At 31.6% G+C, this 12,520-nt stretch overlaps 2 protein-coding genes across 2 annotated transcripts; one reads left to right on the top strand and one right to left on the bottom strand.

The window, feature by feature from the left end:
* Positions 1–460: 460 nt before the first annotated feature.
* LOC123683956 (nuclear factor related to kappa-B-binding protein) lies at positions 461–10,635 on the bottom strand. The gene is made up of 8 exons (XM_045622971.1): positions 10,299–10,635; positions 9,176–9,944; positions 8,054–9,115; positions 7,282–7,728; positions 5,324–6,375; positions 4,947–5,084; positions 998–1,936; positions 461–821 (listed from the first exon to the last, which is right to left on the bottom strand). Exons 2-8 carry the CDS (start codon positions 9,934–9,936, stop codon positions 703–705), a joined length of 4,518 nt encoding a protein of 1,505 aa, XP_045478927.1. The 5' UTR covers positions 9,937–9,944; positions 10,299–10,635; the 3' UTR covers positions 461–702.
* A 63-nt stretch (positions 10,636–10,698) lies between these two features.
* LOC123683957 (eukaryotic translation initiation factor 3 subunit F-1) lies at positions 10,699–11,824 on the top strand. Its single transcript, XM_045622972.1, has 2 exons — positions 10,699–10,873; positions 10,974–11,824. The coding sequence occupies exons 1-2, from the start codon at positions 10,765–10,767 to the stop codon at positions 11,699–11,701; spliced, it is 837 nt and encodes a 278-aa protein (XP_045478928.1). The 5' UTR covers positions 10,699–10,764; the 3' UTR covers positions 11,702–11,824.
* The last annotated feature ends 696 nt before the right edge of the window (positions 11,825–12,520 follow it).

Raw genomic sequence — 12,520 nt, 5'->3', positions numbered from 1 at the left:
TATTATTAGTGAAATGGTATAGTTTCACATTATATTGTTTAAAATCAACAATCGACTAAAATAAATTCATTATCAATTCAAATAGTAAGTGCCATGTAAAATTCATCAAGGGTATTGAAGGATTCAAATGAATATTGAGTATTAAAATATATACTTGAAATTTGAAGTGGAATTAATTTTTTTCCAATATTTATTTTTTCAAGTTCCTAGTGGACATATTATTTTATAGAAGTTGTAGTAACCAATGTTCCGACTATAATGTTGTCATCTTCAGATACTAAAAGTTATTGGTGACATGTTACTCTTGACAAATTTATTGCTCAATTTATTTATTGCACAGTTTCAATATTTCTAACAAATCTTAAAAAAGGTTTGTAAATCTAGATAACTCCAAAACACATTGATAATTGAAGTAATATCAATTGATTGAAAATACCTTATGAAGAAATGAAACTAGAAATAGCTAAAAATTCCGATTTATGTAACAAATGGAGTCACATCTTTTGTGTCAACTAAATTGTTCTTTGCATATAACAAACATTACACATTCATAAATTAATTTAACTTAAAATTTCGTTAAAATCATTGCATTTAATTACAAATCACAAATTAAAACATCTAAATATTTTAGTACTATTTACAATTTTAACTGAAATAAAATAATATTTCTTACATTTTATACTTATACCTAACCTTAAATATTTACACTTCTTCTTGAGAATTGGGCTCCTCTTGCTTTTCATTAGTATTTGTACTTTGCTGGGGCTTCGCATTTATTGTAGGACTCACAACTCGAGCAAATACTTGTCTACTTTGAAGATCTACAAAGAAAACAAACTCTTTAATTTTCAATCACACAAAAAATTATGCTTGAAACAAAAAAAACTATAAGCTCTCATGAGTTAAAACTGTTTGAACTAAAGACGCTGACTTATATGTCTGTTAAAAAGAACTAAAAGGAATTAAAAGACCAAGAGAATTTTTCAAACATACTTACTTCTATTCTGACTGTGAGCTTGAGCAATAGGAATAACTTTAACACCTTGGAGGGCTTTAATATTTATTGCAGTCCCTTGAAATCCAGCAGGAAGTAAAATCTGCTGGGCAACTATTTGTCCACCTTGTCCCTGACTAGCTAACACCAATCTTTGAGTTGTGGGGGTCGTACTGGTATGTAATCTTACAGGTTGTCCTCCCAATACTATATGACTTTGCGTCACTTGATTTATAGTATTATTTTTGAAAACCACTTGCGGCTGCTGCATTTTCACTTGAGACCCCAGTAATACGTTTTGTTGATTGATTAAATTAATATTATTAGAACTCTTAGGAATAGTGGACGATTGAAAGTTTTTACTATTTTGAAGTACCAAAGACGGTCCAGATGAGCCTGGCTGCGTTTGGAGTATTACATTTTGACCTTGAATATTTTGGATTGTAGCTCCTTTACTAGCAAACAGCACTGGCTTTCCTCCTATGTGTGTCAAATTCAAATTAGCTGTATTTACCATTCTGATAGAATTTGAATTTGCGGCAAGATTCAAAGTGGGTTTTTGTAATGAAACATTTTTTCCAGTAGGGGTAGTCAGTTTCAATTGGGCTCCTTGACCGACAATCAGTTTTTGTTGTCCAACTTTTTGACCTTCTATATTTTGAATAATTTTTGCATTAATTAATTGCTGAGTCACTTTAGGAGGCAATTTCGTCAAATGAGTCCCTCTGATCCTTTCCCGATTGTTTGTTTTGTTTGAAGTCAAAGTAGAAGTAACAGATGTTGTAGGAGAGGCAACGACCAGTTTTGGCTGTGTAGTTAAGGTTATAATGTTATTTTGTGATGCAACTGCAAACTGAGCAATAGTATTTTGCTTTGATGTTCCTGTAAGATGTATTATATTTGGCTGACCTCCCTTTGTTCCCGAAACTCTCAAAGTAGTCCCTGAAAAAAAAGGATTATTTAGCTTTTAAATAGTTACAGTGGATTAGAATAAGAAGTATACAAGTTAATGGATCAGTAAAGAATTTTAAAAGATTTATCGAAGGGTAGTTGAGTAGATAAGATGCATAGAATCCCTGGTGTGTGTATTGATTTGATTTTGTTTCAGATTTTTTGAGATATCCACCTGTTGCTTTCGTGTTCTGCTTCACCAGAGTTCTGTAAGGTGGCGCTCTTCAGAAATTTTCGAATTCCCGCTATCTGCCCTGGCGCCGTTTAAAAATGAAATACTGATTTCAGCCTTCACAAACTTTCACAATAAATCACAATTCAGTTCCTATCGAATTTTTAATGAAATGAATGGAATATAATGACAGATTGTAGAAGATTGTTCCGAGCATAGAATATAAACTATTAGTGTTCATTTTTTTTAATGGATTCGGTCCTTACTTGGCGGAAATTCATTATAAATAAAATAAAACGAAGTAATTTCCACTATGTTATTTAATTGTTAGCAACAATTGTTTCGCCACACTGTGGCTTCATCAGGCTACATTTCTGAACTGATAAGAGTACAAAGGTTTTCGGAATCTTATATAGGAACAAAATTGACACAAAAATATTCGAAAGGGTATAAATTACAAAGTTATATTGGACAATTTACCGCCTGGGATTTCCAAACTATCGGAAGAAATTCAATAAAGGGGATGAGTTTACATCCGTTTGTTCGTTCAACAGAATATTTTGGGTATTATACCTGTTTATTTCTAGGGATTTTAAGAGTGTTAGTCTTAAGCACTTGTTTTCTAAATGAAGAATTTCAAAGTTATTATTGAAGGTATGGTCCCATTCTTTTAAGTGATTCGCGTAGGTTGAAAACGAACTATCAGATGTATAACTCTTTTGGTGTTCCTTTATCCTTTTATTGAAAGATCTTCCTGTTTGTCCAATATAAACCATAGGGCAATCATTACAGGTTAACTTGTAGACACCGGATTTAGTTTCTTTATCTGTTTTGTCTTTATTGTTTTTAATGAACATCTCTAAGTTGTTACTTGTTTTGAAGGATATTGTGTAATTGAATTTTGTTTTCAGGTATTTAGCAATCTTTTCAGAAATATTATTAACATAAGTTAACGAAAAAAATTTAGTATCAATACCATAATTTACCTTAGGGTATGTTAGACTCAAAGCTTGCTTTCTTTGTTTATTCCTCAAAATTTGGTCAATAACATGTGGACTGTAACAGTTATTCACAGCTATTTGTTTAATTAAATTTAATTCTTTACAAAAATTAGCATGATTCATAGGTATATTGATTAATCTATGGATCATACAATTGTATGCAGCCATTTTTTGGTTTAACGGGTGGTTAGAAGTAGCATGGATGGTAGTATCAGTATGTGTAGGTTTTCTAAAAATACTGAAACTATGAAAGTTATTATTTCTGGTAATTGTTAAATCAAGAAAGTTGAGTGAATTGTTATGTTCAATTTCAGAAGTGAATTTGATACTTGGGTGAATGTTATTGATAAATTCTGTGAACAAAGAAAGTTGTCTATTTGTACCTTTGAAGCAACATATAATATCGTCTACATATCTAAACCAATAACACAAAATATTTCCTTTATTGGTTTAGATATGTAGACGATATTATATGTTGCTTCAAAGGTACAAATAGACAACTTTCTTTGTTCACAGAATTTATCAATAACATTCACCCAAGTATCAAATTCACTTCTGAAATTGAACATAACAATTCACTCAACTTTCTTGATTTAACAATTACCAGAAATAATAACTTTCATAGTTTCAGTATTTTTAGAAAACCTACACATACTGATACTACCATCCATGCTACTTCTAACCACCCGTTAAACCAAAAAATGGCTGCATACAATTGTATGATCCATAGATTAATCAATATACCTATGAATCATGCTAATTTTTGTAAAGAATTAAATTTAATTAAACAAATAGCTGTGAATAACTGTTACAGTCCACATGTTATTGACCAAATTTTGAGGAATAAACAAAGAAAGCAAGCTTTGAGTCTAACATACCCTAAGGTAAATTATGGTATTGATACTAAATTTTTTTCGTTAACTTATGTTAATAATATTTCTGAAAAGATTGCTAAATACCTGAAAACAAAATTCAATTACACAATATCCTTCAAAACAAGTAACAACTTAGAGATGTTCATTAAAAACAATAAAGACAAAACAGATAAAGAAACTAAATCCGGTGTCTACAAGTTAACCTGTAATGATTGCCCTATGGTTTATATTGGACAAACAGGAAGATCTTTCAATAAAAGGATAAAGGAACACCAAAAGAGTTATACATCTGATAGTTCGTTTTCAACCTACGCGAATCACTTAAAAGAATGGGACTATACCTTCAATAATAACTTTGAAATTCTTCATTTAGAAAACAAGTGCTTAAGACTAACACTCTTAAAATCCCTAGAAATAAACAGGTATAATACCCAAAATATTCTGTTGAACGAACAAACGGATGTAAACTCATCCCCTTTATTGAATTTCTTCCGATAGTTTGGAAATCCCAGGCGGTAAATTGTCCAATATAACTTTGTAATTTATACCCTTTCGAATATTTTTGTGTCAATTTTGTTCCTATATAAGATTCCGAAAACCTTTGTACTCTTATCAGTTCAGAAATGTAGCCTGATGAAGCCACAGTGTGGCGAAACAATTGTTGCTAACAATTAAATAACATAGTGGAAATTACTTCGTTTTATTTTATCTATTAGTGTTCTATACTCAAAGGTCACGAGAGCCGAAAATCGAGAGTAATGTCAAAGATAAACGATGTATGCGCCATCTGAAACAGTAGCGATCCCTCAAAATCAAGTAGGTATAAATCTGAAAAATTTCCCGTTTTGTCTGAAAGTTTTACAGGTATAAGTAGAAAACACACTAGGTTTTCTATGCATCTTAATAGGACAGGTGATAAGGTCATTTTAGCCTTGCAAACACTTTTGACTTACCTTGTGGTAAAGAACCATGCTGTTTTTGATGTGCTAGTAAGTTCTCGACTGAAATGACTTGCCCAGCTGCATTTGTTAATACTTTGGCTACCACTGGTGTTTGATTAGAAATAATGCCAGCTTTTGATGTATTTGTATCTGTAATAAGATTATTATATATCAATAATTACCAAGTACTACATCAGTAGATAAAATCTATAAACTAATTTCAAAATAAATCTATTTTTCTGATAATTCTCACTATTTGAAAAATTAAATTATCCAACAAAGATGAATCAAATTATTTAACTATTTAGTCATCTAACAACTTAATTTTTTTGAATAAACAGTTTTTGCTTCTCTTTTGTAGTGGGGAGTAGTTCTTGAATGGCCCTTACCTGTATTGATTTTAGCTGGACCTAGTAATGAAATTCCTTGCGTTGTATTATGCCCTTGTTTTTGAACCAACTTCTGTTTCAAAAGCAATTGTTGTTGTTGTGAGGCAATCACGGTTTGAGGTAAAATTTTCTGCTTTATCGTTTGAAGAATTTGTTGTTGCTGCGCAGGTGTGAGATTATTGGGTGTTTTGATTTGAATACCAGGTTGCACAATTTGTTCTGCCAACGATGTAGGTTTACTTACAGTAACAGTTATGCTCTTCACTTCATTACTATCACTCGAGGTGGATGTTAAAATTGAAGATGATAAATCAATATTCTGAATTGGTGAATTATTTCGTAACAAAGTAATATTCTTTATATTTTGTAGTTGTTGCGGTGTTACATTTTGTAAGATTTGCTGAGGTTGTGAACTTGTTAATAATTTAGTTTTTTTGCCACTTTCATCCTCTGCATTCTGGGTTTGAATTACTTGAATTGTTTGTTTTTGATTGCCAGCAACTTGTATTAATTGCTGCGTTACAACCTGATCATTAGCTGGTTTAAAACATATTTTTTCTTGTTTCATTACAGTAGCTGATGGTGAAATTAATGATTTACTTTGAGATGGAGATAAAATTCTAACAAGTGATTTCGTTTTATTCAATTTTGGACTCGGAATGTGGCTATCCACAATAGCTTGTAGTGCTTGGCTGATTTCCTGATCCTCTGGTGATTGTGACGGTGATGATGGTATATTCTCCAGTATTTGTATTGTAGGAGGTGACGGCTCTCGTTGGTGCATATTGTTACTTATCAAAAGAGAATTTGTTTTTAGATTTGAGAAACCAGGGGAGGAGAGAGCAATATTTGTAGCCTGCGCGGTTTTTCTTGAAGTTCTGATTTTTTCTGTGTTATTTTCCAGGGATGTATTATTTTCCTTTGATTGTTTTATTTTATCGTTAGTCTGTTTCACTTTTGGTTTGGCGGGAGACCTTCTGGGAGGTTTTTTGATTGTCTTAGTCGCACTCTGCAGGTGGTGAATTTTTTCAAAATCTTCTTCGGATCGGTTTCTGCAAAAATTCTTGGTTAATGGATCATGATATTATAAACTTGCTTTAAAAATGTAAAAGCTGTTCAAGTAATTCAAAATTGTATATTAGAGGAAGAGTTCATTATTGTAAATAATAATTTTCTTCCCTTCTTTCTTTCCTAATTGAATGTCAATATTTATGGGGGTGATTTTTGGGCCTATTTTAAGGAAAAAACTTCACATGAACATATGTCCTAATATCATTTAGATAGTCAGTGGCACGCCAATGATATTTCATGAAATAAAAAGAAAATGAAATCTGTATTCAATTATGAGCAAATTTGATATCTTGAATTTTTTTAGTCCGACACACGGGTTTCATTTAAAAAAATTGAATCTACGTATGTCTCTACATGGTGATATTGTCATATGTATGTATTAACGATATTGTTATGATCATGCAAAGAAATGGTTTTTATATTTTTGAGTGAAAACCGTTCATCAGATTGAAAAGTGATCAACCGAGAAACGTAATAAATGATTGGCAATTTCAGAATAATTTTCATTTCAGGAAAAATCTGTGGCGTACCATCAATGCCTGCCAAAATAGGCAGGTCAAATTACGTACGAACACCACTGGTGGAAATTAAAAAAAGTGATACATTAAAAAATGCCTCTTGATTCATAGTACATGTATGACAAATTTCATCAAAATATCTGAAGTGGTATTGTAGATATTTATAATAAATGATTTATTTTTGAGAAATTTCCCGCCCTGTTTCTCAAAAGGTAAGACGTTTAGGACATATGTGTTCATATGAAGTTTTTTTCTTAAAATGGACCCAAAAATCACCTCCATAAATATTGGCATTCAATTAGGAAACACCCTGTATAGTTTTAAGCATTAAACAATAAAATTTTTAAATCAAGAAATATCAAAATTTACCTGTGGAGATATATCCAGATCTTCCGTTTGGTGTCATACTTCACACATGGATCAAACTGTGTATGCATTCTATCCAATGCGCCACTGACAACTGTCTGTAGTACACTGTCAGTAGCCATTGTACTTATATACTGTGATTGCCTCAAAAGTTCCACAATGTCACCTCTTGTACCTTCGCCATTCGGTAACCTTGCTGTCGCATCTCTCACTAAAGATAGAATTGTAACAAAGTTTGGTCGATCTGCAGTTAAAATAGAATGTCCCCTTGCTTTAGCATTGCCAACAGAGGGATTATATATTCCTTTTAAGGGAGCTACAACAGACTCGTAACCGTTACAACAATATGTGAACGCTTTATGCGGATTTTCGTATCTTTTTTTTTCTTGTTCTTGAAACTTTTCAACCTCTTCTTGAGTTGCTTTCCTTATAGTCCAGTTAGTGGGACACCTAAAAATAAAAAAAAACAACAAATCAATATGGAGGTTTAAAACATAATACGGTAGCCGCCAAATATTTTCAAATAGGTGATTTTAGATTGCAGAAGGATAAATTTTTGTTGTATTGAAAAATTTTTGTTGTATTGAGAAATTTTTCTGATTCAACAGTAATATGAAGAAGAAAACATTATGAAACACGATTTAAGGGTATGTATCTTAATTGCTTGTTAATAGGTGATTAATACTTGTTCTACAATTTGTAAATGAATATAAACAGATTCTATTCCCAAAAATTTGTTTTCCGAACTGAATCGATAAAATAAAGCATTATTTACCTTGGTGGAGGTGGTGTTTGAGCTCTATCACTTAGTTCAACCTCTACCTCTTCTTTCACTTTTACTGAGTTGGAATCTTCTCGATGATCCAGCCAAAATTTACATAAAGGAGCTAGAAGACCATCACTGTCTCTACCAGCTCCAATCCATTGATATGCGTCAATTTGTTGTTTATATTCTAAATATGGAACAAAATCATTGGGCAATTCTGTAGCATTACCACATAAAAAATTAACAGCTGATTTTAAAACGCCTACCCAACTATCACAATGAGAATACCAATCATTTAATGGACTTATTGGACTTTCTTGCCAGGTTTGTAGCCTTTTTTCTAAAACTGGAAAGTCCATTCTATGTTCAGGAGTAGAGCATATAATGTCCCTAATGAGTGACAAAAAATTTGAATGTGTTTCTTGCATCAATTCTGGTTTATTATTTATATCCAATATATCAATGTCAGAATTATCTAAATCAATGGGTAAATTCATCATGTCGATACCTTCTAAATCTGAAAGGGTGACTGGCATAATTTTACCATACTGTGAATAGCTACTGATTGAGTTTATAACATTCGAACTAGGTGTTATAACCTCTTGAGACACAGGGACAACTGTTATTTCTTCTGGCTCTTTTTTTACTTCTACTTTCACAGTTTTAAGTGGAGGTAATTTAGGAGTTTTAGCTGATTTATTCTCGATTTTTATATGCTTCACTTGCTGAACTGTCACTGCATCAATAACTGAATCACAATCACTTTCATTTTCACTATTAGATGTTAAAGGTGGATGTATATTCCGCAAATGATTAAAATAATTAGAATCTCTTTTAACTTTCTTCCTACTAGGAGGTCTTGGATCACCAGTACAATTTTTTGATGATGGGATTTTTACTATTTTTAAGTAAGGTAATTGAGTCCTATGTATCACATCATGAAGAGTGATGTTCCTAGTATTGAATTCTGGATTTTCAACATCCTCCTGTTTTCTCTTTTTATGTTTTCTTAAAATGGTCCTATATGCATCTTCATTAATATAAAAGGGATTTGAATTTGGAGTGATAAACCTGAAATGGTAGAAATTTATCAAGTACTATACAGCACTGGCTATTTTAACGTAAACCTACCATTCTAAATTGTTAATACTACTAGTTCCTGTATAACTACAGAAAAACTTCTGCTCTGAACTATTTGGCAAAGAATTTTTTATACTATTCAGATATCTTTTCTGCTTTCTTGATATAGATACTGTATTATCTAAATAATTTTCATCAGAAGAACAAATTTCTTCCGTCCTTGCTTTGATAGATGATAAAATTTGAAAATATCTTCGTTTTGTTCTATGCCTTATTATATCTGAATTAGTTACATCTACTTTTTCTATTCTTGGATCAGTCCCTGGTGGCAAGTTTCTAATTTGATTCAATAAATTCCTTCTAGACTCCAAAACAGAATATTTCAAAGCTTCTTTATGATTTTTATATCTATATTTTGCTTCTCTATGCTCAGCTTTCCTTATCATACTTCTCATTTTAGCAATGTCTGGTCTGAAGTATCCTGCTTTAAGATTTTCGTGAAATTGTTGAAGAGGACTTATGAATTTGAATTTTTCGAAATTGAATAGTTTTTCCAGAGTAATATTTTTTTCTTCTTCATCGTTCTCTGGGAAATTTGGCAAAAAAGTTTGTAGATGGGCTTTATTTTCATTTGATAAGGAATTCCATAAGTTAGGAGAGAAGAATTCTTTGAAAACATCTTCTTTATCACATAAACCTTGTGGAAGAAGAAGCTTTGTACCATTTATTTGAGCTACTTCCATTCCATCTTCATCTGATGATTCTGTTGAATACTCTGATAAACAGGAATCCTCTGAGCTGTTACTTTCCATTTTTTATCCTAAAATATACATTGAAACGAACAGTTTTAATCAGCCAAGTATTAATTCATATCAAAATATCCTGGTTGAAATCGTTCAACCTAACAAATCGGTAATTTTTGTTGTTGTACGAGTGAATGTAAACAAATTGGTTGAATTTTCAAGTAGAAAGTTTCGAGCGAAGGTCACCCCAGAAACATGAAAGTTAGTATAATTGGAACATGAAATTACTAAAAAGTAACACTCATCTGGTAAAAGAATTATATATTTTCATTGAATTTATGACATTTAGCATCTGAACATAATGATTTGAACGAAAATGCGAGGGAGGGGAAAAGAAGATATTTAATATTGAAGACATTCGTGAAACACACCTTTATTTTAAGAATTAGGTTTTATCCAGAAATATCACAGCCTCACTAACTATCTGATTATAAAACTTAGGCACGCCTGCATTGCGGATATACCAAAACAACGCATATACTAAGCTAGTGGTGGGCCGCGAAACCATTTTGTCGAAAGCCATAAACACTGGTGAATGAAAGATCATTTCTCAGCGTTGTATTAATACAACGAATACATGATTGGATTCTCATGATACATAAAACAATTGTCGAATGAAAACAATTCTTTATTGTTAATATTTTATTCGATTTCTATCATAATTCCTACAAAATAATATTCACGTGGTTTCTGATATTAGTTAGGAAATTTGAGTTTGTTATGTTGGCTATTCTAATTTCAGAACATTCTGCGCATATTCTGTGGTATGCTGTCATTTTTTGATGCGATTTTTGTAGGAAAATTGTCATATTGAAATTTTGGATCATTATTTCTAAAATGGCGTTAAACTTACAAGTTAAAGTGCACCCTGTTGTACTATTTCAAATAGTAGATGCATTTGAAAGAAGAAATGCAGACTCACAAAGAGTTATTGGGACTCTACTAGGTGAGTTTATTAACTTAATATCACATGCTCTAACCTATAATTTTTGCTCCAGATGCTTTTTTATTACCTACCCTTGATATTATTAATTTTGCCTTTTTAGGAACGTTGGAAAAGGGAGTTGTGGAAGTCACAAATTGTTTTTGTGTCCCTCATAAGGAATATGATGATCAAGTAGAAGCGGAACTTAGTTATGCAATGGATATCTATGATTTGAATCGAAAAGTGAATTCAACAGAAGTGATTGTAGGATGGTGGGCCACAGGACACGAAGTTACCAATCACAGCTCAGTAATACATGAATATTATTCAAGAGAGTGCAACAATCCTGTTCATGTCACAGTAGACACTAGTTTACAAGGTGGACGAATGGGATTAAAGGCATACGTTTGTGTACAACTGGGTGTGCCAAATGGTAAACAAGGTTCAATGTTCACCCCTATTCCAGTCGATGTTACATGCTATGATCCAGAAGTATTTGCTTTACAATTATGCCAGAAGACTATGGGCCCTTCTTCTAATAGACCTAGACAAACTCATCCTGTTCAAGATTTAGCACAAGTTGCTGAGGCTGGTAGTAAAATGAGTGGTTTATTAGATCAGGTATTAAGTTATGTAGAAGATGTTTTAGCTGGTCGAACCAAACCAGATAATGCAGTTGGAAGATCATTATTAGATTTAGTAAATTCTGTACCTCATATGACTAATGAACAATTCTCAGAAATGTTCAATAGCAATGTGAAAGACCTCTTGATGGTTATAACTTTGTCACAATTGATAAAGACGCAATTACAATTGAATGAAAAATTGACTTTGCTTACATCAGTTTGATGAAGTTTTCATTTTTTTTGTATTAAGTAAAAATTGTATTTTGTATATTGGGTTTCGAAATTTTATCTCAGTATACTAATGCAATAAATTTATATTTTGAATAAAATATATTTTTAGTTATTAGTCCTGTATCTGTCTTAATCTTCAAGATTCTTCTTAATTTTATCTTGCTTGCTGATGTATTGTCGCTCTTTCTAGTAATTTCATATAATTTACAATTTAGCATCATCTGTTGGTAATTTTTAAATGTGAGTTTTAGATATTTATCTTTGAATTTGCAATTAATATAATAATTGTCATTCCCTTCAATTTCACTATAAATCAGTTAAACTAATTATTCCAACATCTAATATATAGTTCATAAATTACTACAATAGTATTTATAGTAAAATAAAAAACTAACTACATATTGATATTCATGTTATTTAATACTTGAATACAAAGTTTCACCAACAAAATGGAAGACAAGAGTATTTTGCTGTAAAAAAAGTGCTTGTATGAAGTAGTGATGGGACACTGTAATAATGCCTACACGGTACATGACTGATTCTGCTTGTTAGTAAAAGCCCAAAGCTTCTGAGAGATCTCGAAAAGGCGAATTATTGAAATGCACAAAACAAAAAAGTCAAATGCATTAACTTGACACCCCTCTGAAAATTCCCACCTTGTATCTTTGCATTTCTTTGCCTTTTTCCACATATTCTAAACAAATCAATTGTGATTATCAGATCAGAAAAACTTCATGTTTTCCTGTCACAGCTTCATTGCTAAATTTTGGAAAGGTCACTTTAACAATGAACTTATATACACAAATTTTTT

The sequence above is a fragment of the Harmonia axyridis genome, chromosome 7, assembly GCF_914767665.1.
Source record: "Harmonia axyridis chromosome 7, icHarAxyr1.1, whole genome shotgun sequence".
In the NCBI taxonomy this organism is placed as follows: domain Eukaryota; kingdom Metazoa; phylum Arthropoda; class Insecta; order Coleoptera; family Coccinellidae; genus Harmonia; species Harmonia axyridis.
The sequence above is the reverse complement of the archived record's forward strand: the minus strand, read 5'-3'. Positions and strand labels throughout refer to the sequence as shown.